General features: G+C 46.5%; 2 protein-coding genes and 1 pseudogene across 3 annotated transcripts; 2 read left to right on the top strand and 1 right to left on the bottom strand.

The window, feature by feature from the left end:
- Positions 1-471: 471 nt before the first annotated feature.
- Positions 472-591, bottom strand: LOC136654500 (5S ribosomal RNA; annotated as a pseudogene).
- Positions 592-1,634: 1,043 nt separating this feature from the next.
- On the top strand, positions 1,635-12,654 carry LOC136654298 (apoptosis regulator BAX-like). 2 transcript variants are annotated; one of them, XM_066631252.1, is made up of 6 exons: positions 1,635-1,715; positions 5,809-5,863; positions 6,400-6,594; positions 7,462-7,594; positions 9,681-9,773; positions 11,747-12,654. In XM_066631252.1, exons 1-6 carry the CDS (start codon positions 1,655-1,657, stop codon positions 11,810-11,812), a joined length of 603 nt encoding a protein of 200 aa, XP_066487349.1. In that variant the 5' UTR covers positions 1,635-1,654; the 3' UTR covers positions 11,813-12,654. The 2 variants fall into 2 exon arrangements, with proteins under 2 accessions (XP_066487349.1, XP_066487348.1); XM_066631251.1 differs by having other exon boundaries at positions 11,743-12,654.
- Positions 12,655-19,142: 6,488 nt separating this feature from the next.
- LOC136654299 (ferritin heavy chain B-like) lies at positions 19,143-22,881 on the top strand. The gene is made up of 4 exons (XM_066631253.1): positions 19,143-19,553; positions 21,429-21,575; positions 21,830-21,955; positions 22,580-22,881. The coding sequence occupies exons 1-4, from the start codon at positions 19,452-19,454 to the stop codon at positions 22,736-22,738; spliced, it is 534 nt and encodes a 177-aa protein (XP_066487350.1). The 5' UTR covers positions 19,143-19,451; the 3' UTR covers positions 22,739-22,881.
- The last annotated feature ends 1,124 nt before the right edge of the window (positions 22,882-24,005 follow it).

The following is a 24,005-nucleotide window of genomic DNA, read 5'->3' as shown; positions in this document are numbered from 1 at the left end:
TCAAACTTGGGGTCAGAACCCCAATGGCTTCAGTTGTGGGGTGACGGCAACTTATGGGAATGAAAAAGGTTGAAGACCACTGGACCAGAGCACCACCAGGTAAAGGGGGAGGCGTCTTGTATACCCCTTCAGGTACCAGGAGATGGTATCCCAGTCCTACTTGGGTTCTTAGCAATTGTGCTAAAATAACTTTTGCTAGTGCCAGACTTCAGGGCAACTTGTTCTATTCATTCAAATAAGAATACTTCGGGCATCCTAACTCACTTTCCAGCAGCAACATAAGAGCAATGCAACTTTGAGGTTAGGGATCAAACATTGCCATACCTTTTGAGGAGGCCAACGTGACTGCCCCCCAACTGCAGAATGCAGCCCATGCCCCACTGGCACAGCTATGACAGTGCTGGAAAGATGGTTAGGATTGTGCCTTTAGTTACTGCTTGGCAACCTTCAGTCTCGAAAGACTATGGTAAAAGCCTACAGCACCCGGTATTCCCAGACGGTTTCCCATCCAAGTACTAACCAGGCCTGACCCTGCTTAGCTTCCAAGATCAGACGAGATCGGGCATGTGCAGGGTAACAGTTACTATGGTGAACAGAACTGGGAAGTCATTAAAGTGGGCAGCAACAGGACTGCGGTGAGTAGATAGGGTCTACAGAGGGGGCAGGACAGGATCGACTGTGGGGTTCCCAGGTCTCATTGTTTATTGGGGATGTGGCACACAAAATGTTGAACACCACTGTCCTAAACCACAAGACTCCATTTTTTCCCACAGAAGGAGGAAGAGGACAAGAACTTCCCCAGAACCAGGCTGGACGTTTTCTTGTGGTACCTCTTAGCTCCTGTTTTCCCACTCTGGGCCTTACTCACTCACTCACACCTACCTGCCCCTGCCATGAAATTTGTCAGAAACTGGTCCCAGTTTCCTGGCTCCAGCATTCTCTGGTTCATGTCATGTGATGGAAATAGGAGACTATGAGCCCAATCCTATCCAATTTTCCAGTGCCGGTGCAGCTGTGCCAATGGGGTGTGCGCTGCATCCTGTGGTGGGGAGGCAGTCTCAGAGACGACCTCCTCAAGGTACGGGAACATTTGTTCCCTTATCTTGGGCCTGCATTACGGCTGCACTGGTGCTGGAAAGTTGGATAGGATTGGGCCCTAAGGCTGCAATCCTAACCACACTTCCCTGAGAGTAAGCCTCCTGGAACAAAATAGGACTTACTTCTGAGTAGACCTGGTTAGGATTGTGCCCTAGGTTGTCCTTGGCATTCCTGGCCACATAAATGATCTGGGGGAAAGGAAGCACAAAGAAGAAAGGACCCAGGAGTCCTAGGCCAAGACCTGCACCCTGGCTAGGTCCTCCATACTTAAGCAGGCTCTAATTCCTCTCAAAGGAAGAAGATGAGGAGGTAAGTTTGATCTGACCCACTCCATGTGTGGGAGCCAGAAACTGAGCATAGAAGAGGGTGAGGCTTCCTCTCCTTGTATGATTATGTCTCTTCCTCCCGGCTTGAACTTGGATCCTTGGCTCAGCGTGTGCCCTGCGCTCTCGCCCCTCCCTTTTCGGGAGGGAACCCAGGCGTCCGGGGCTATTTCAGTGGAAAGGGGGAGTGCCAGCGGGAAGAAGGGAGGGGCGTCGTCTGCCCGCACCCCGGTATGGCTGCAGAGGAGGGAGCGGCGGGGGGCTGGGAGGGAGCCCAGTCCCGCGTCCGGGCAGGTAGGAGCGTGGCTCGATCCCTACCAGCGGGAGGGGAGCGCAAGGAGCCGGGATGCCCCGGGAGGAGGTGCGATCTGACTACCCCAGTCAGTGCGATGCAGCTCCATTCACTTCTCTGGAGTCTCAGCTGCAGGGAGGAATCCATGCAACTACCAACGCCTGCTTGGAAGGGCTGCGATCCAAGCAAGTTGATGCTGCAGCCCAGCGTGCCCATCTCTGAAGTGGTGCCCAAGACCTGAAAGTTGGCAGCACTGGGCCCCAGGGCAAGATACCGGATCGCCCCTCCCCTTCCTGAATTGTCCTACAAACCAGAAGTTACTATACTTTTAAAACAAGTTTCTGATCAACAGTTTCAACTTGGCATGAGCAAGATGGAAACTAGAGCAGAATTGAAACTGCAGTCAATAAAAACAGTGATCAGGATGGGATCACTTCCTTACTTTGAGTAGAGCTATTGCATTCCTTCCCCCTCAACAAAGTCCTCCTCAGTTGTTTTTTCTTCTTGTAGTAATTCACCTGCATCCAAGGACTGCCTTTCACTCCTTCCCTCATTACTAGGTGATGATTTTGATACAAATGAAATAAACTTACACCTGGTCTTTTTTTTCACCTTTTTTTTTTTTCTGTGCTCAAGACTTATTTTTGTGCTTATATGTGCATTATGTACTTATATTTGTTTTGAAGGTGTCAATTTCACCTTCAAGCAATGCCAAAACACTTGCAGACTTGATCCAAGGCCACCTGCTGTAGACACACACTAAACTAGAAGGGATGACGCTTATTATTGGGGCCTAAGAATTCTGTGAACTACTACTGGGGCCTAGCAATTCTGATCTAAGGTGTAAGTTTCACTTTCGCATGTTTGAATTGTACTAATATACATTGGTGCTTATGGAAAAGATCTGGGCTGCATTTCCACTATAGCAGTGTTTCTCAAACACTGTTTCAGTGTTTCAGGACCTACTAGGTGGGTCCCCATTCATCAATATTTTATTTTTGATGTGTTAGATTTGATGCTCTCAAGGTATGTGACTACATTTGGGGAAATGTTGTACATCTGTACATTTAATAGGCTACTATGTATACTTTTAATAATGATAGTCAGTGGGATTTACTCCTGGGTAAGTGTAGGTAGGATTTCAGCCTAGGATTGTTAAAAATTTCCTGCTTCTGGTGGGTCCTTACAGTTTCTCATTCTAAAAAGTGGGTCCCGGTGGTAAAAGTTTGAGAACCACTGCACTATAGCTTTAATCCACTTTCAGTGCACTTCTGTTCCTCTAATGCAGGGTTGTCCAAAGTTTTTGGCAGGAGGGCCACATCATCTCTCTGACACTGTGTCAGGGGCCGGCGGGAAAAAATAATTAATTTACATTTAAAATTTGAATAAATTTACATAAGTTTACATAAATGAATATATTAAAGATGAACTTCTATGAATGAATGAAGGTCTTGCAATAGCTCAAGGCCTATAAAAGGCCTGGCACAAAGTAAGGCCAGCTTTTCCTTCACTGCCACTGTTGCGTCACAGATGTGAGACAGCAAGCAGTGGAGGGAGCCCTCATCCCACAGCTCATGCGAGAGGTCAAACAGTTGCCCTCACGCTGAGAGCAGTTGCGTTGGGCCTGTGCGGGCTTCAACAAATCTCCGGAGGGCCAGAGGCTCATTGGAGACTGGGGGCTCTCTGAGGGCTGCATTGAGAGCCTTCGAGGGCCGCAAGTGGCCCCAGGGCTGGGGTTTGGGCACCCTTGCTATTGCGGGGTGACCAGATACCAAGGAGAATGGAGTGCCCATACTTTTAACCATTGTATAGAAGAGGGAATTTTGGCAGGTGCAGCTCAACATGGAAGGGTTTTTAAAGCTGCACCTGCCAAAATTCTCTCTTTTATATAATGGTTAAAGATAGAGGCACTCTGCCCCTCCCCCTTTGTATCTGGTAACCCTTGCTGGGAAAGTTTGGGTTATCCCAGAATGGATGGACTCATGAGAAAGGTGGAACAAGAACTGCACTGATGCGCAGTGAACAATAATAAATAGAAAAATTTATTATCTAGAAAAAAATTTTTTTAAGAACTTTAGCATAGAAAAGAGTCCATAAACAGTACAGTATATTACCCTTCCAAATAGAATCCCAAAAGATGGCCTCAGCTATGCTAGCTACAAGCTATCCTCTGTATTCCCTTTGGCCGCTGCCCAAGATGAAGCTGTAGAACAGGCAAGTAGGCCCAGGAGAGGGTGGTGCAACTCAGGCTATCAGGGGCCTTGCTAAAAGGCTGGATTAAAAGCTGGATCTTGGGGTCATTCCTTCAAGATGGAAAGTATTTCAGCTGTTTAAGACCTTGGTTCCGCTCTCTTGTCAAGGTCTGCTGCTACTCCACGGCCCCTCAGGTGTAAATCAGCCTATGTGTGGAGGGAAAGATACCCGTCCACTGTGGCACCAAGAAGCTCTTTGCTAGGAAGCAAATCTTATTGGGTTTTCCCAATGGCCATGGAAGCAGTTTCTTTTCCTTAGCAAGACAAACAGATGTCTTTTTGTCAAGACGGACTGAGGGCTTTTACGTTAGAGATTCATGTTCTGTAGTGCAGTCTTATGCATGCCTACTCACAGGGCTGCTTAGCACAATGTGGCCTATGTTGTGACATTGAGCCCTGCTCTCTGGGAGGGCTCCACACTGGGGTGGCGGGTAGATCTCCCACTGCTGCAGCCAGCCTGAGAGGGTAGCCTGGCAGGCAGAATGTGGACTTGCTTGCTCTCCCCTGGGACTGTTTGGACTGAAATGGGCCTCCCAGAAAGAATTGGTGGTGGTGATGATACATGATGTCACCTCTGCTGCGGTGACACAGCATCACAAGTGTCTGTTTCGCCGTGGCTGCAGCTACCTGGTGAGTGGGGGGGGGCACACGAATGCCCCACTTTGGGCCCCACCAGTCCTGAGGCTGGTCCTGTCTACTCAGAAGTAAGTTCTGCCAGTGTACCACTGCATAAGTGTTCATAGGATGGTGGCCTGGATCTCCCCACAACATTTTCTTCTTAAAACAGGTGGGAGCCTCAACTGAGGGAGATCAGTACCACAGTGAGGGTGGTGGTCCCTATCCTTCTCCCTATATGCATGTGCCAATTTATGCCTCCTCCCAATTGCTATTGGCCATGGAGGAAGAAAGATACAGGCACCCACCTCCTTGCCTTCCATAAGAATCTGCCTTGTCAGTAGTACAGTATTGTCTGGCTATGGAAATGGAGCAAGGGTCTTTCCCAGCCCTATCTGGAAGCCCTGGGGATTGAGCAAGTTACCTCCTGCATGCAAAGCATTGGCTCCTCTCCTCAACAGGCCCTTGGAGTGGATTGTGTTCCAAACCCTTCCAGTATATTATCTCTGTAACTTGACAGCCATGTTCGGTAGGCCACTATTAATAACACAGGCCTACAAAATTTAGGGTCAGAAAAGTTTTTCCCAAACTTTATGGTGGTTTGATATGAATTTGGGGTGCCGATTCAAAAAATGGCATCCATTCTGCCCTATCACGGCTAGTTTTGGAGATATAGTATAGCCTCATTAGTGAATGGTTCAAGCAGCTTCCTCATGAGAAAGCCATGGTGTAGGCTTACTCATGAGGAAGCTGCTTGAAACATTCACTAAAGGGGCTATGCCATGTCTCCAAAACCAGATGTGATAGGGTAAAACAGATGCCATTTTCAGAATCAGCACTCCAAATATACCCAGGAATTGGTGTAATGTTTAAGGAAGCAAAATGTGTGTTGGCCTGTGTGATCAATATACTGTACAGTCACCTGTAGGAATTAGATTCTCTCCAGCCTTGGTAGTTTAGTGGCATTCATTGTAGAATGTTCCTGAAATGATTCCCCTGCTCTAGCTTGGATTAGTTCTGTTCTGAAGTGTTGGGGGGGGAAGGGTGTTGAGAGTCAGAACTTCTGGGGTTTCAATGCTGCAGGAAAAACTTGAACTCCTAAGATCTCAGAAAGTAAGAGGAAAGAGAGACTTGGAAGAGGGGACCAGGTGGGCTGGCAGGTCCCCTGAGAACTAAGTCTTATAAGATGCAACAGTCAAACTTCTTGTCCTCTGTATTTCTCATCCAGGAATCTCCAAGAGCAACTCAAGCATCCTTCGGATTGGAAGAGCCCTGCTTCTTGGGTAGGTGGCATTTGCAGCCTCAGAGAGAGATGAGATTTGCTCTGGCTGTTTCTGAGCAGCACAGTTCAAAGTGCTGATGGTTACTTCCAAATCTCTACATAACCTGAGAGTCAGACCCAGAAGCCTGGAGGAACGCCTGTTTCCACATTTTCCTACCTGTACAGTTCGGACATCTGTGGAGGCTTTCCTAGGAATTTCCCTACCTCTGGGACGGAGGTGGGTGGTGACTGGGGAGAGGGCGTTCTTGGGTACAACAATCCTAATCAGGTCGACTCAGATGTAAGTCCTATTTTGTTCAATGGGGCTTACTCTCAGGAAAGTGTGGTTAGGATTGCAGCCAGACTCATTGTGGAATTCTCTCCCCAGGGAAGCTTTCCGTTGGGCACCTTAGAGACTGTGCCAGGTGGAAACTGTGTTATTCTTTCAAGCATCTTAGAAACGTTGGTTTTGGTGCTGTTCTCACTGCTATCTCTTAATCTGTTGTTGCTAATTTTTTTGTATTTGCTGCTGTTGTTATTGCACCTCTTCTCTTGCAGGTTCATCAAGACTCTCTGGCAGCGTTTCACTGCTCCTCGTCTCCAAGAGGCCTCAGGGGAGCAACCACCTGGAGAAGACACATTGCTGGAGCAATCAGAAGAGGAGGATGTGCCAGATGCTGCCCTGGTCATTTCACTGAGAGATTGCATGCTCCGTATATGGCAGGAACTCAGCAATGACCCAGAAATCACCAGGTGAGGGGTCTCAAGTGAATCAGGCAGAGCAGGGCAGAAGGTAGACTGCAAACAACTTATGAACCACAGGCAATGTTCCAGTGGAGCTGCAAGAGCCTACTGCTTGCTGGGCTTCTTGCAAAGGATGTGGACTAGCTCAGCCCTGATCTGATGCATCGTGGCATAGTTTAGGCTCATGTGTGAGAGCGCCTACTCAGGATTGCTTACTATAGGTTACTTTTTCCCCTGCCTCCATTTCCCTTCTCTTCTTCTGTCTGTCTCTGGTGTCTATTTCTAGATTGTGAACCCCCCTCAATGAAAGACTTATTTTTTGTAAAGCAGCATGTATCTGATGGTGCTATATATTTGTAGATGTCTTTGTTAGAAAAGTGGTATATAAATCTTTTTATACCTACTAAGGGACCTTAAGTATGTACTCTTGCTTTGTAAATTTGAATGCTGTGGACAGAATGAATCTTGGTTTAATATTCTGGCCTTTTCTAACTCTAGTTAGTAAACCCATTTATGCCCACAGGAGTACAGCCCACAGGTGTATGCATTTGATTCCTATTGTGCATCTTCAACTTTGGGCAGAAATGGCTTAACAAACCACAGTTCCTTGATTTGTTACATAATGCAGAACTATGGTTTGTTCTTAAAGTGAAAGCAGCCTTTTTTCCTTTAATGCTTGAAAGAGGAAGATGGGATGAGGAAGACCACAAGCTTATGGCTCTCTGAGGCTTGTTCTGAACCCAGCCTTGGCAAACCCCAGGAGTTCTAGGGGAAAACATAGTCCTGGTAGGACCCACACACACACACACCCTCTACTAGTTCTCCATAACCCTGGGACACCTCTTTCTGCCTGTTGATGCCACTTTGTTTTTGCAGCATGGTAGAATGCATTTCTGGTGACCACCTGCTTGAAAAAATGGCTGAAATCTCTGAGCACCTATTTGCTACTGGGATCAACTGGGGCCGCATTGTTGTCTTCTTCTATTTTGCATACAGAGTCATCGTCCAGGTAAAAGCAGGGAGGCAAAGGAAGGAGCTGGGGGGCAAGGTTTCTGCACTGTCCCTCCAGAAGGTGCCAGGGGAATTCCAAAGTGAATAGGGCAGGGTTATCCAATGGATTTTGAAAAGTGATTTACCGGTAACTTCTCATTTCAGTGACCTGACTTCTGGGGGCAGGTTAAGAATGTTGAGGACCTTCTGAGCCCATTTGAACTGGGGAAAATGCAAGCAGCTGCAGGCGGTCATAAAACTTGCTAGAAGGAGTGGTGTCAGTCACTCTCAACCTATCCCACTTCACAGGGTTGTCGTGAGGAGAAAAAGGTGAAAACTCACATCGGCCACCTTGCTTTTCTTAAGGAAGGGTGATGTACAAAAGTGATTGATTGAAATAAGTGCATAGATCAGAGTATTAACCCTTAATGAAAGGGTTCCTACTTGAAGAGAGAGTACTATTAGGATTAGGATTGGGGGGTGCTATTAGGATAATAATAATAATAACAGGTATTTATATACTGCCTTTCTTGGTCTTTATTCAAGACTTTATTCAAGGCGGTTTACATAGGCAGGCTTATCCAAATCCCTTATTAAATAGGGATTTCTACAATTGAAAGAAGGTTCTCTCTTTCAAGAACCACTACAATCAGGTGTTTCAATCCGAGCTGGCTTTACATTATGGCCTCCATCCTCCCATGCTCAGAGCAGATGGAATAGCTCGGCTTCAGCTTGTCAGCTGCTTCAAGGTCGCACGGTGCTGGTGGCCTTGAACTGGCGACCTTGTGGATGTTCGTCTGCTCTACCCTCTAGACCAGGGGTGTCCAAAGTTTTTGGCAGGAGGGCCACATCAGTTCTCTAACACTGTGTCGGGGGCCGGGGGGGGGAGAATTAATTTACATTTAAAATTTGAATAAATTTACATAAGTTTACATAAATGAATATATTAAAGATGAACTTATATGAATGAATGAGGGTCTTGCAATAGCTCAATGCCTATAAAAGGCCTTGCACAAAGCAAGGCTGGCCTTTGCTTTGCTGCCACTGCTGCATCACAGATGTGAAAGAGCAAGCAGTGGAGGGAGCCCTCATCCCACAGCTCACACGAGAGGTCAAACAGTCGCCCTCACACTGAGAGAAGTTGCGCTGGGCCAGTATTGAGAGGCCTCAAGGGCCGCAAGTGGCCCCCGGGCCGGGGTTTGGGCACCCCTACTCTAGACCAGGGCTGCTGGTTTTTCCCACCCTTTTCTGGCCCCATGCAGCTTGCTGTGATGAAGCTTGCTGTGATGAAGAACTGCACATGGTTAAGCAAGATATCCTATTTGTTTTCCTTGAGGCTTGCTGGCAGAGTCCAGAACCTTCTTCTGGGCATCCCTTATCAGGTTGGAAGCCCCTCCTCAATCTACTCAGGCCTTGCAGACCGTGTTCCCAGCAGCACTCCTTTGATAGGGCAAAAGTGTGGGAAAACTTATTTGGAAGAGAATGTGTATAGAATATTTGGGTCCCAGATACAAAATGTCTTTGATAAAATGTAATACTGTAGCCCTCTGTTCTGTAACCCTCTCGTTTCATATCTTTTCCTCTCTAACTTTTTTCCTCTCTAACTTTTTTGTCATGGAATGAAGTGATTTGCTTATGAGAGAAACTTGCCCTCCAGCCACTAAATAATTCTATCCAATGTGGCTTCTCTTGTGGGGCACACCCATCTCAAATTAATATGTGGCTTTGCTAATATACTGATGGACTGCCACATCTTTCTTTACTTTTGCTGTTTGCTTTACAAGGGCATTTTTTGTGCTGCTAAATAGTGCTAAAAAGCAGATTTGAATTACTGTTGGCTTTCTCAAAGGGAGAAGGCCCATTTTTTCTTCAACCCCGCATGCTTTGCTGGGATGTATCCTCTAGTATGTATCCACTTTCCACATGTCTGTTTTTGGTTACTTAACATACCTTGCAGAAGAGTTGTGGTGAACTCCAAGGCTTATTCACTGCAGTACTTTGTTTCAGTTTTTCTTAAAGGTACAACACTGCTTTTACTTAGGGATTCTCTCTCTCTCTGACTCAGTCCAGTACTGTTATAATACTTTTTCTTTCTCCAACTGTAGTCTTGCCAAAATTGGTTCCCTGTTGTGGTGAACTGGGCCATGGCATTCTTACGGGACCGCCTGGTGAATTGGATTGAGCAGCAGGGAGGCTGGGTGAGTGAATGGTGTATATGGGCGGGAGTGAAGACACAGTGATTCCCTAGGAGGGGAGTGAGATATAGCAAGCAGGCTCTGTATCCTTCATCTCTAAAATTGAGAGCTGTTGCCCAATTAAAGAGGGTTCCTTTTAATTGAGTCTATGTATGAATGACAATACTTGGGAAGATAAATGCTCTGAGCTGCTGGATATGTGTGTTGCAGCAGATGCCATCTTAGAAAGGGCATTTCATGTAAGGGAGGCTGCCTCTTGTGGGGCCTGTGGCATACAGTTCTTGCAAGTTCTTCTACTAAAAACAGCTTTATCAAAGTCCAATCAATTGAAGGCATCCTCTTAAGTTGATAAGAAGACTTAGGGCTAAATTCTATCCAATTCTCCAGCACTGGTGCAGCCGTGCCAACAGGGCATGCACTGCATCCTGCAGTAGGGGGGCAGTCATGGAGGCACCCCCAAGGTAAGGGAATGTTTGTTCCCATTCCTTGGGGCTGCACTGTGGCTGCACCAGCATTGGAAAGTTGGATAGGATTGGGCCCTTAGCTCCTCACTGGGGTCATCTGGAGTTGGAGTGGGTAAGAGTTGCACTGTTGTGGTGTTGAAATGGCACAGGAGGCCCATTCAGACATTTGGTAGGGGCACAGTGAATGAATGAAGGTGGCATCCCAACCCCAGACTCATCTACCCTGACCCACAAGCATTTGGAGCCTCCAGTCTGAACGGGGTTATAATGTTTAGGGGTGTTGGCAGTGGTGTGGCTAAGCGGGTGCAGGGGGTAGCAGTTGTACTGGGCAACAAGTTTTAGGTGGGCAACAAACTGAGCTTGATACTAGTGGCCAAAAATGTGAAAACCCTGATATGTACAAATAATATCACATCATTGGAAAGGTAATTTAACGCAGAATGCAATGAAGCCAACCACATTAGAATATCTGTATTCTATGAAAAGTTATGGCCAATTAACCAGAAAACGAAAACACAACTGCCTTAAGGAACAAAAAGTGGATTGCTTTAACTCAAAATTGACCTATGAGACTGATTGTTCTGAGAGCCAATGAGGAGATGTTATGATTCAGCATGGAACCAATAATCTGTTAATATGAGTCAGCTCTTATTTCCATGTATCATTATACAGTTACCCCACTAACTGGGTAAAGAGGCACTTTTTCAAGTGGTGCTCCTTTTATATTTAGCAGGGGGAGAATAACCATCCCTCTCCACCCGAGCACAGTGTCTCTAACCAATAAGGTGCACACTGTTATTTATTTACTTAATTAAATTTGATTTTGTCATGGGGGGGCTACAAAGTCTTCTTTGACCCCTGGTAGCAGAGTGATGCCTCAGCTATGCAACTGGCTGGGGGAAGGCAGCAGAGCAAGTGGATGGTGAGCTGTTGGGGAGAGGAGGTAGGTTTTCCCCTAATTTTCAGTTTTTAAAAAGCCCAGGTGTGACGTCACTTCCAGTTGTGACATTACTTCCGCGGCATAATTTTGAGCTCTGCTATACAATCATTAGCTATACCACTGGGTGTTGGACACTTAAAGTAATGTTTAATTAATCACCTGCCCCACCCCACCATTTTGTTAATTACATTAAAATGAGTTGCATATAATGGAAACCTGAATGTGGTTGTCCCTTTACCAATTTAACAGCAAAATGGGTATATGGGTCAGGAGAGGTGACCACCCTTCTCACACACACGTATATAGTATACACAGAATCTACCTCTCACTCAGGTGGTTTCCTCTCACCCAAGCTCATCCCTGGCTTTGGAGGCCTGCTTAAAAGGGAAGAGTCCGGGGGGGGGGGGGTGAAGTCATAGATAGGGGGAAAGTTCAGCACTCTTGCCCTTTGCTGTTAAAATTTGACCCCCTCCCTCTGTTTACATGTGAGGGCTTGCCCCAACCACATCTGCCACTGTTGTGCATTGTTCCTGTAACATAATGTCTTCTACATTTGTTTTCCTTTCAGGAAGGCCTCCTATCTTACTTTGGCACCCCCACTTGGCAAGCCATTGCTGTATTTGCTGCTGGTGTCCTGACTGTCTTCTTGACCTTCTGGAAAATGTCTTAACCATCAACTCCCTCCAGTGGAGGGACACTTTTGTTGTGGAAACAAAGGGGGGGGCAGGTTCTCTCAAGGGATGCTTATATTTTTTTACTTTTGCATTTCTTTGCTTCTTGTGGTTAGCAGTGTGAAGATGTGCATGTTGCTTATAGAGGCTTTTGAGAGATAGGGGAGAGCAAGATGAAGGATGTGGCTAGCTTGTTCTCTTTTGCTAGAAGGTCTGCAACTGCTGTATTTGTACATGGTTTTCAGAAAAGGATTGCCAGCTTCTTCTCTACTAATGTGAGTTGAAAATTTTGTCTGTTTCCTGTGGCTTGAGATGAATTTCAACAGATCTGTGCAACTGAGCTTTCCTTGCTCTCTTGGGGTGTATTGTAGCATAAACTACCCAGAGTCTGTTTTGAGTTTTCTTGTGGTTGTGTAATATGGGTGCTAGAGCCCACAGATTGGTTTGGTGCCACTCCAGCTTACAACCATTCTTGTTCTGTTGCATTCCAACAGGGGGCAGACACACCACATCTATCACACAAGGGCCAATACGCACAGACATTTGAGATACCTTATTTAATTATCTACTGTTTTCTAGGGAATGCTTGTCATTTCAGAACACAATTCTTCCATGGATTTCTGTAAAGCCAGGCTGTGTCCAAAAGCATCATCTTGAGTGCCTTCTTTCTAGAAGGGAAAAGGCAGGCTATTCACTTTTTTAATAAATAAAAACTGAACAATATAGTACTATGTGTAGAATCCTGATAATTTTTTTTTTCTAAAGGCAAATTCCTAGTCCTTCAGACTGCAAAGACAGTATTTGAAAAGTGTGTGCGAAGTGTCTGGGTGAATTCCCAGAAGTTAATGGGCCATCTTGGAATGTCTGGTGGTTAGTCTGTGTTCTCCATCATTCCTCAGCTTGTGGAAGCAATCAAAACTGTTAAGAGTCTATAATTTATATAGGTGGTGCAGTCCAACTTTTCTTGGCTCAGAGTTTGGTTTATGTTAGTGCACAATATTTTTGGTTTATTTTTTGCACAAATCTCTGAATAAACATGCGAACTACCTATTCTCCCCACATTTTCACAAAGGCCCACAGATTTCCACAATATTTTTATCAGAATTGGCATTTTCATGGGGACTTCAGTCTGGGGCAATCAGGGCAATTTTGTACCTGAATTGCCCTCACTGGAATCTCCAAGGGTTAAGAACTCTAGCATGGGGGGGATTTAACCTTGTCCAGGATCAGACCTCTCTTTCATGAATGGATGCGAGAGATTGTGTGTTGCATTCAGGCACAGAGAAACCTGTCAGAAACCTCTAGATTCCCTTCTCTTCCTTGGGTGTAGAATAACGGTCTCTAAACTGGAGACCACTGCATCTGGAAAATCCCTTCCCTGGCATGAATGGAGCTTACTGTTCTTCAGGGGAGCCTCCACTTTGCACTACAAATCATCCCCCAAACATTGTGTCGGCCAGCCATGTCTGCCCAGAAATCCAGGCACAAAGCCTGCTGGCAACTGAACCCAGAAGCAGCTATCCGGTATGATGTTTAGGTGCAATCTGTGGTGTGAAGAGGAGACTCTCTGGTGCAACAGTAAACTCCATTCACCTGGGAAATGGATTCTCAGCCCATGGGCCATAGATTAGTGCCTGCTGGTGTACAAGAATCTTTGTTGCAGACTTACATTAGGAGACTTACCTGGAACAATATGTAAAACCCTTTTAATGAACCAGTTAATTTAACTATACCCGTGTAGACCCTGAATTATGATGATGATATTTCTAACAATAATATCACTTTTCAACAGAACAAGTTTACATACTGGTAATTCAGTAACTAATTCAGAAAGAAAACTTCAAACACCACCACCAGAAATAGGGTCTTCCAAACCCTGTGATCAACCATGAACGAGAAGGCACCTATTCCCTTTTCCCCACTTACTATGGAAATACTTTAAAATCCAGTTTGCAAATATTGGCAAGTAACACTGTGGCAACATTTGCATACTTTGCCTTGTGAATATGGTATCTTTGGGACTGAATTGTTTCCAAATAATTGTTGTTGTTCTCTTGCAGATGGCCTTGCTAAACTATATCCCTTCTTCAAAGTAGAAAAGAGTAATTGTGGAACACCACCAGTACTACAGTCTAATGTGCATGCACTCCTATTAGGCTAGAATGCTGGACCTATGACTGGAGAATCCTGGGATCAAATCTTGTCAAGATAATTCAGTAACCTTTGGCCAGTTGGTGTGAGACAGATAAAATGGGGTGAGGGAAAAACCATGAATGCTGACCTGGATTATTTGGAGGAAGACTGAGCTAAAACTTAATTTTAATCAATAAAAAATTGACACACTACAAGAGGATTTTGCTGAGTAAGAGCCCTGTGTCCCTTGTACAGAAGAGGCTGTAACATCACAGTTTCCACTAAGCCGTGCAGCCATACAGCTGCACAGCTATAAACTGAACTCCTTGGAGCTTGGCTTCCCAGAAGTTAGCGACAACAGTGACATCAGCGCTGAGCGCACGGGACCGGAGGCACCACCTTTCAGCCACAGAAGGGGTCTGAGCAGCAGTGTGAAGAAGTAGAGGGAACACTTCATGACACCCTCATCTCAGTCCCTGAAATCCACTCTTACCTTTCAGATGCTCTTGATCACATGGTATGGTATGGTTGGCAACCTTCAGTCTCAAAAGACAATGGTATAAGCCTACAGCACCCGGTATTCCCAGGTCTCCCATCCAAGTACAAACGAGGCCTGACCCTGCTTAGGACCAGTGACGGTTAGACAGTGCCTAACTTCCAAAAACAGGAGTAAGGGATCAGTTTTGCCTGGAACTTGCACCTTCAACCTCATTCCTCTCTTCCCAAGTGGGAGACAATTGGTTGCAGTTAGGGAAAGGTATTCTGCAATTAGTTCCCATTCAGAACGCAGAATTCCCATTCTGCAAGGGAAAGGCATTCTGCTTACACTCATCCTCTTAGCCATTATTAAGCAGCAACTGTTACCCTGCACATGCCTGATCTCGGAAGCTAAGCAGGGTCAGGCCTGGTTAGTACTTGGATGGGAGACCGCCTGGGAACACCGGGTGCTGTAGGCTTATACCATAGTCTTTCGAGACTGAAGGTTGCCAACCATATTAATTCACACATTTTCAGATGACGGGTTCACTTCACTGAACCGAACAGCAGCGACCCACTGGATATTTTCAGTCAGATTCCTCTGTACTCCACCGTAGAAACCAGAAGCACCAAACCCAAATAACACCTTTGCAAAAAGTATCAATTGATGCTAAAAATGGAGATGTGGTGGTTGCGGAAAGGCTCTTCTTGCTAGTCTACTTCTGGGACTAGCCCACCCCCTTCTTCACAGGCACCTTCCTATAAGTGTAACCTCTGACTGACGTATATATTCTGTCATGAGTGGGGACAATTGCTGATGTGCCCAAATTTCCTACTGGCCTTTTACATAGGCCACTTTGGCTTTGGAAGGTGGAAGGACTCAGAACTTCTGGGGAGGAACTGATGATGTTCATGTAGGTGTTAACAGGTTCTTAACTGGGAAATTAAGGCTGTACTTCCCTGTGAGAAAGGGTGCAGCCACAGCTCTGAGGCAAAACTCAAATGCTGTTTGCTGCAGCTGGCAAGGTAGGTGAAAAAGCAGAAGAACCAATGGAGCTGTAAGTAAGAGAGGAGGGGGTGCTAACCTCCCTGTCTGCCATATGAGTTTTGGTGGCACAATTTCCCCATCATGACCTGGTGCCCTTAAGGTGTAGTGTTTTACAGTTGGGAATTAGCAAGTCAACCCAAGACTCAGAACTCTCCTCGGAGCATACTACCACTTCTGAGAAATCCAGGCCAGTGTGTTACTAGTTCTGAGAGGCAGTGCAAGAAACATGGCTGGCACCACCTCACTGGCTCTGGCAACTTTGCCAAAAACCTGCTTTTACATGTGCGTAAGGGAGGGCTGAGATCCAGCTGCCCTAAGGCCTGGGAGTAATTAGTATCTAGAAGCCAATGGACCAGATGGGACTTGCAGACAACACACTTTGCCTCTGAAAGGAGAATAAAACTACTTCCTTATATTTACATAAGAAAGTGTGTACCCCACCTGTCTATGCAAAGCAGCTTGCAACAGTCCACATGACACTATTAATTGCAATAAAGCACTGATAACACCGGCCTACAAAATTGAGGGTCAGAAAAGTTTTTCCCAATCTTTATGGTGGTTTGATATGAATTTGGGGTGCCGATTCCAAAAATGGCATCCGTTTTGCCCTATCATGTCTAGTTTTGGAGATATAGTATAGCCTCATTAGTGAATGGTTCAAGCAGCTTCCTTCTGAGGAAGCCATGGTGTAGGCTTCCTCCTGAGGAAGCTGCTTGAACCATTCACTAAAGAGGCTATGCCGTGTCTCCAAAACTAGACGTGATAGGGCAAAACGGATGCCATTTCTGGAATCGGCACCCCAAATATACCCAGGAATTGGTGTAACATTTAAGGAAGCAAAACATGTGTTGGCCTGTGTAATCTGAACCATAAAAAACAGACAAACACAAAACTTGTAAGAGAGATGGACTGCCTCCTCTCATTTTTTGGTACTGTTTCTCTGCCTCACAGGACAGGTAGCATGCTGGTCTGATTTTTCCCCCCACTGTCAATCAGGTAGTAGCACGCTGAATGAGGAAAGGCCCTGCCCCCTTCACCTGTGAGCTACCGATTGACCATCTAGCAAATCCACCTGCTGACTATGAATTAAAGCCTGTGTCAGCTTCCTAAGTAGCAGACTAACTAACATCCATGTGAGCTTAAATGGAGGGGTTTTTTTCTGCTGCACTCAGCAAAAGCCTCTGCGCTGGGAGATGAAGGCCAAAAGGGTAGGGAGATTAAGGGTTATAACACCAAAGATGTCATCGGTTAATGAGCCCAATTAAAATGATTGGCCTGACTGAAGCAGTGAAAAAAACTCTCCACTCAGCAACTTGCCAGGGCTATTAGTGGCTTTTAATTAGCAATCAATAACTTCCACACCTCAGAACCTATATTCCAAAGTTTGCTGACTGTTCAGGTTACAAAAGCAGGCAACAGTCAGAAGATGGAGAAACTCAGTCCCAGAAGGCCCAATATCCCTGGCCCTCAGGCCCTCTGGTCTTTCACTGCCACCCAGAATCTGAAAATAAAGACCAGGCTAATGAGGATCAGGTTGATCTATGGGACCATGGCATCACTTAAACATGTTCGATGCCAGCTAATCAAGTTTGAGCCAACTTCCTAGTTTAATGGGAACATGATATTGCTGGTGTGCTCACATGAGCCTTGTAAAATCCTCCCCCACCTCTGTTCACCAACTGTCCCCATACTTCATGGCCGTAGGTTACTCTGACTCATGGTGATGAAGCAGCCGTGGCAGACCTTGTGACCATCACCGCATTCAGAAGCTTCAAATCATTTTGATTCCTGTGGTCCCTGTTACCAGAGTACATATAATGGCGGTTAGAAGGAGACAACAGAGTGGGTCACAGGAGGAGTTTTAGCAGCTAATTCTTGCAACCTGATCTTGAGCACGTTCACTCTGAACTCTATCTGAGTTCAGTGTGACTTACTTCCTGATAAGTACACTTAACCCTGCAGTCAAGAGTCTACAAATGTTGACTTGGCTCCATCCTGGCAATCATTTGTGGCTGCCATTGACCACACCCTTTGCCTGCTGCAAAGGCAAAGGGTGCCTTTAAGGCAGCAATTCTATACATGCTTTCCTGGAATGAAGCCCACTGACTGAGTACAATGGCACTAACTTCTGAATAGACACATTGAGGATTGTACTGCTGTTGGTTACAGAGAACTCAAGGGCAGGGGGAGCTGGCAAAAACTTGGAGGAGAGGAGTGTTGGGCATCTAGAACAGGGGTGCCCAAACCCCGGCCCTGGGGCCACTTGCGGCCCTCAAGTCCTCTCAGTATGGCCCGCAGGGAGCTCCCAGTCTCCAATGAGCCTCTGGCCCTCTGGTGATTTGTTGGAGCCCACACTGGCCCGACACAACTGCTCTCAGCGTGAGGGCAAGTGTTTGACGCCTCACGTGAGCTGTGGGATGAGGGCTCCCTCCACTGCTTGCTGTTTCACATCTGTGATGCAGTAGCGGCAGCAAAAGAAAGGCCAGCCTTGCTTTGTGCAAGGCCTTTTATAGGTCTTGAGCAATTGCAAGACCTTCATTCATTCATATAAGTTCATCTTTAATATATTCATTTACGTAAACGTATGTAAATTTATTCAAATTTGAAATGTAAATTAATTCTTTTTCCCCCCCCCGGCCCCCGACACAGTGTCAGAGAGACAATGTGGCCCTCCTGCCAAAAACTTTGGACACCCCTGATCTAGAACACGAATGCCTCCAGAAGAGGAGCAGTGGTCACGTGATCAAATCTGCGGACCACCAATTGCTGTTCTGGGTTCTGGGTTCCCTAAGCAGGGAGAATGGGGCCTTGGGGGAATAGAGCATGTGGCTAATGGGACTAGAGTTCTGTGGCAACAGGCCTGACATTTAAAAGGGTACTCTAGTGCTTTTGAGGGGAGGGGGCCCACAGTGCCCAGAGCACAGGCTTTCTGTGCAGAAAGTCCTAAGTATAAATGCTCTTTATTGTCCTTTCAATAAAGAGCTGAAATTTGCAGAAATCAGGTGAAGCTTTAGATAGGGAGATCCTATCAAGAACTGAATACATGCCGGGGCCATTCATAAATTCATTGTATTGCTGGCTGCTGCTGGAAGGAACCAATATGTTCTGGGGGGTAATGGTTTTTCAGGGGTTCTCTTTTCATAGCTCAGTGCTAGAGAGAAAGAAAGAAAGAAAGAAAGAATCTCCTGTTCATTGCTGCAGATGAAAGTGCTGTTAAATGCACAGCCACAGTTTCTGGTTCAAAAGTTGGCAACCCCAGCTGCTCCTGGTGAAAAAAGTCACTCTGCACATAATCGGATCGGCTTGTCTGGAGGGGGAGGTTGAGGGTTTTTTGGGGGGGAGGGGTTCTTGATGGGTAGAAACCCAACAAGCTGAAGGTGGTCCATCATTTCTGAGCAAAGCTTCCCCTTCTGGGTGTCCACTTGCGAGGTAGCTGTTCAAGGCACTGGGGGGGGGGGGAGATCGCTGACCCTGCCTTCCTAACGCCCCCGTTCTCTAGGGCTGAGCAAGCCCCGGCACTGAAAAATCAGGGGTTGGGGGGAGGCTGTGCCAGCCGATCACGTGCGTGGGGAAGGGCCGAGCAAGCGCTCAGACGCCTGGGTCCTCCCCCTTCTCTTGCCGGGGCTCCGCCTTCAGTGCACACTCAGCCCGAGGAGCGAGTGGCCAGGAGCGGTTATTGGTGGCCGCGCCCGTCCCTCTCCTCTGCCCGGCCGCGCTATAAAAGCGCCGGCAGCCCTTTGTCCCGCAGAGCCTGGTTCTTGCTTCAACAGTGCTTGAACGGAGCCGGTTCTGTCGCCTTCTCCCCGCCTGCAAAGACTCACCTTCTCCCTGCTACAGCCCTACCCGAGTGGACCTGGGGAGAGACTCACCACCGGCTGACCCTCCAGCCCCTGATCGACACTCAGCAGCAGCGATCCGTTCGTCTGAACGTCCCATCTAATCCGAGTCATGGATTCCCAGGTCCGCCAGAACTACCACCGCGACTGCGAGGCTGCTGTGAACCGCATGGTCAACATGGAGCTGTATGCCAGCTATGTCTATCTGTCCATGGTGAGTAGGGTAGACCCCCCCCCCATCATGAGCCACCCATCCCTTCCACATCTTCTCCAACCCACCACGGATTGGCCCCCTTGTTAGAGACCCTCTCCAGATCTGACTCGCAGCATCTTTTGGTTCTGGGCTCCCAAACTCATCTGAACACCTTCCACCGACCCAGGAGATCCGGAGTGTCCCTATTCATGAGCTCCTCTCGCTTCATTACAAGTTAAAAACACATTTGCCTTCCAGGAGGCCTCCTCCCATCCTCTAGTTGCCCTCCTTGCAAAAAAAAAAAAAAAGTAGTTTGGGTGGATCCCAAGTGTGGGAGATGGAGATAAACCAGTGGGGTGATTAAAAACCTGCTCTCATCCCACCCCCATCTTTCCTCACTTCAGATCACTAGCCCCCACTCTTCAATGATGGGAGTCATTTTGGCTCTTGATGCTAATACACTTCCATAAGTGTGCTTTTCCTGATCTCTTCATTTACTACACGTCCTCTGTGTGTGTTCAGAAATGCCTTGCCACTGTGGCAAGAGAGGTTTCCTCTTTCTCTCTCTCTTCCTTGTAACCTTGAGGAGGTGAGTGTGATCAAGATGCAGCTGACTTCTCTTCATATATACACAAAAACTCGCAAGCTGCTAGGCTAGGATGGGCAGGTTTTAGGCTGGTGACATTTTTATTCTCTTGTCTGTGTCTTAACTAAAACCCTGAGGTCCGCCAACCAAAGTTAATTGCAAAATAGTGACTGGGGGTGAAGACATTACCTGTTGCACTCCTTGAGTTGTGGCACACATACACTGGGATAACCAGAGTAAGAAATCAATTAAAATGATACTGGAGCAGATTAAAAGATGTAATGGCAATAGCATATAAGGTGTTAAGTTTTTTAAAAGTCCCTACTTTTCTTTTAGAGATGTCTGGGCTCACAATTATTAAAATACATAATAAAAGCATTAAAACAATTAGTATAGTACAGAACTTGCTTTTACAAGAACACAAGCTAATGGCAGAGCAGTACCTTTACTTAGTAAGTTAAACAATTGGTAAACTATTGGGAGTCGAACACTTGCAAATCACTCATATCTCTCATACCTGCCCGTGATTCTTTTGTCCTCCAGCTTGTAGCTTGGTCAGTTGCTTTACACTCCCTTGAGTGAGTTCAGTCTTTAAGTCAAGGCTTGCTTCTCCCATACTGGGTTTGAATGCTGTCTCCATCTGGTATTTTCCTGTTCTCCTGGCATTGCACTATTCCTCTGGTGTGTACATTCCTATTTTAAAGTAAGATTCTTCATCAAAAACTTATGCGATAATATTTCCTGTCATGAGCTTTCCACTGTCTGTTACCTTCAATGCCTCGAATCTTTTTTAAAAAAATAACATCTGTTTTTTAAAGATACATCTCTAGCCCTTGTGGCAACACTCAGGACAACATGAAATTGATGGGGTGGGAAAAGACTCTAGGGCTTGATGATAGGGGCAGCTATAAATTCCTCCCCCCCCCCCACTGACTTTTGATTATCCCTTGCCCTCTTTCTGGACCAAGAGTAAACAATAATTTAAGAAGCAAATGATTGAGCCAAACAAAGAGTGCCTCTTTAAATTTGCTTATGCAGACTCTCATGGCTTTTAGCAGAGCTTGGTGTAAAGTGAGTGCCTTGTGAAGCGGATGAGTGAGTTATCAGTATCATGGCGGTTTTGACACATGACTTGTTGGGAGCCATCTTGTGGTAGCCACAATGAACTCCTAACTCACCTATATCCAAGGGCTATGCTGAAGGATTAGATTTCCCACATCCTGAGGTTCCTCTTCTACTGAACTTGCAAGCTTTTATGAACAGCTTTATTTATAATGGTGACTAGATTTGTCACATCTGCATCCCTACAGTCAGCCTACTTTGATCGGGATGATGTGGCCCTGAAACACGTTGCTGACTTCTTCCGGTCGCAGTCGCACGAGGAGCGGGAGCACGCCGAGAAGCTGCTGAAGTTCCAGACCCAGCGTGGCGGTCGTGTTCTCCTGCAGGATATCAAGGTATATAAATCTGGGATGGGTAGGATGAGGTGCCCTGGTTTTCTAGATAGGCAATGAGATTGAGTAGGGGGTGTCCAGATTAGTCACAGCTGAACTTCCAAGCTTGCTGGTTGAGGATCTAGGGACCATGAAAACAGTTGTGACCTGGATTCAAATGTTACCTCTCTTTGGCTTGGGTAAAGTCACTGTCCTGGGGGGAAAATAGCAGCCTATTCTAAAGGGTTGTTGTGAAACCTATGACTTTCTCTCTACAGAAGCCCGAACGAGATGCTTGGAGCACAACTTTGGATGCCATGGAAGCGGCCCTTCAGCTGGAGAAGACCGTGAACCAGGCCCTTCTGGATTTGCACCGAATGGCAAGTGACCAAGGAGATCCGCATGTGAGTATCGGGGCTGCTGATAGGGCTGGGGAATTCTGTCTTGAGCTACTGTTAGTTTGAGGAGGAGCAGAAGTGCTTTTTATCCCTAAAGGCGCTGATAGTCCAATAGCTATTGGTATGGATACTGCTTTGCTTCTGTGTCTGCAAAGCCATCTCTGCAACCAGTCTGTGAGAGCACTGATGTTTGGATGCTTCTGGGGTGCTGCTGAAGAACTGAACAGTTTGTCCTCCTGGACCTAAATCTCCCTGTAGTCTCTCTCCTAGAGGACAAATCCCACTACATTAACTGGCTAAAGTCACTACTCTCACCGTAGTCTGCAACTAACAATAAAACTTCTTCCACTGCAGTGGTCTGAACACAATGTAGTTAGATTAAGCTACTATGGATTTCAAAATGGTAATCTTTACACCTGGTCCAGTGCTAGTCTGGTGTAACATTATGCCAAAAAATGGACACCTTTGTGAGAAATGGATGGCAAATTGCCAGTATGAACATGCATTTCCCCTCCCCCTTTCTTTCAACTGAGATGGTCTGGAAAATGTTGTCCTAGAGGGAACCAGCCTTTGTCTAGATGGGGATGCCTCCTATTGACACCTGACCCTGTTCTATGTCTTTCTTCCCAGCTCTGTGACTTCCTGGAATCCCACTACCTCGATGAGCAAGTAAAAGCTATCAAAGTGCTGGGTGACTACATCACCAACCTGCGGAGGCTGGGGGCAAACCAGGGCGGGCTTGGAGAGTATCTCTTTGACAAGCACACACTAGGAGAGAGCAGCAGCTGAGTGTGTTCACCTCCCCAGAGCACCCCCTTCCGTGAACCCACAGAAACCTACCCACTTCCATCACTGTTGCCGTGCCCCAGTCAAGGGGGCTGTACCTGCCCTCTGGGCACGTTTCCAATAAACAAGGGTTCACCCGTTTGAAACTTGCCTGTGTTCTTTCTGCATTTTCAGGGCAAAGATGCACCATACTTGCCAAACAAGGGGTGTAGTCAGGACTTGCAGAATCAAATGTCACTGCCAGAAGGTTAACATTTGTGTAGTTCTCTGGCAGTCAAGGAGAACAACTGGTTCAACAATTATGAAGATGGTTATGTGTCTGAGCCCATCAAGGGAGGAGGAAGCAGGCTAGTTTGTTACTTGTGCTATATTTATTTCTGAGTTAATCACAACATGTAAAGCTTTGATTAATTGGGATGAGGCCAGAGTAGCTTCATGCGTAGACCAAACTGAGACGGTAGAATCTGGAGATGGTACAGGGGACTGCACCACTTCAGACTGGGAGAGCATCAGTTACATTTTGGATTATTCCCCATGTTTTCAAAAAACAAAACAAATGCAAGTGAAAACCAGCTTGGAGTAGTTTCTATCTTCTTGCTTTCTCTTGGATGTTACATACTTTTACTCCAGCTGGGGAAGGCACAAGACTAGGGTACACATACTTCTCCCCCTGAGCAATATTATGTGAGCGAAGAAGCCAACACCACTAGTTTAGTTATTGTGAAGCAAACTGTACTACTCGATTCCTCTTGTTTTGCCAAATTCCCATTCCAAACTTTATCTAGAGAACTTATGCCCACTTTAAGCTAATTGGTTCCCCTTGCTTCCCCTCCCCCCACAATGACCCTAGTTCACAGCTGCAGCACAGCTGGACCCCAGCACTAGAATAGCTCATGTGTTCAACATGCAGGGGTCCTCCCTTCTCCCTACTTCTTCAGCCATTGCAGCAACACCTTGGTCCTTGGCAGGTCTTGGGCATGGCAGCCACACACCAGTCTCCAGCATCTCTGTTCCAGCAGTGTCCAGTTGGTTGGTCAGTTAGCTAGCCAGTCAGTTAGCCCATCTGTCCTCTTTCCTCCAAGCTCCTTCTTTCTATACCCACAAACTCTCCCTCCTCCAGGTGCTGCTTTTATCCCTGAGGGCTTTGTTGCCTCTAAGTGCACACTGTAATCAAAGGCCCTGGTGTAAACCCCATGCTTCCCAGGCCGGTCAGTGCAAGGGGTCACTGTTGATACCACACCCTGTTGATACCACACCCTATCTCAGAGGT

The sequence above is a fragment of the Tiliqua scincoides genome, chromosome 5 (assembly GCF_035046505.1).
Source record: "Tiliqua scincoides isolate rTilSci1 chromosome 5, rTilSci1.hap2, whole genome shotgun sequence".
Taxonomy (NCBI): Eukaryota; Metazoa; Chordata; class Lepidosauria; order Squamata; family Scincidae; genus Tiliqua; species Tiliqua scincoides.
This window is presented reverse-complemented; position numbering and strand designations above follow the sequence as displayed.

Bases quoted from the DNA above. Each gene is read 5' to 3' on its own strand.
- LOC136654298 (XM_066631251.1), top strand. From the start codon at position 1,655: ATGGCTGCAGAGGAGGGAGCGGCGGGGGGCTGGGAGGGAGCCCAGTCC. The intron at 5,864-6,399 runs GTAGGTGGCATT...CTTCTCTTGCAG, and splicing joins GGAAGAGCCCTGCTTCTTGG to GTTCATCAAGACTCTCTGGC. The intron at 9,774-11,742 runs GTGAGTGAATGG...TTTTCCTTTCAG, and splicing joins TTGAGCAGCAGGGAGGCTGG to GAAGGCCTCCTATCTTACTT.
- LOC136654299 (XM_066631253.1), top strand. From the start codon at position 19,452: ATGGATTCCCAGGTCCGCCAGAACTACCACCGCGACTGCGAGGCTGCT. The intron at 19,554-21,428 runs GTGAGTAGGGTA...GCATCCCTACAG, and splicing joins GCTATGTCTATCTGTCCATG to TCAGCCTACTTTGATCGGGA. The intron at 21,576-21,829 runs GTATATAAATCT...TTCTCTCTACAG, and splicing joins TTCTCCTGCAGGATATCAAG to AAGCCCGAACGAGATGCTTG.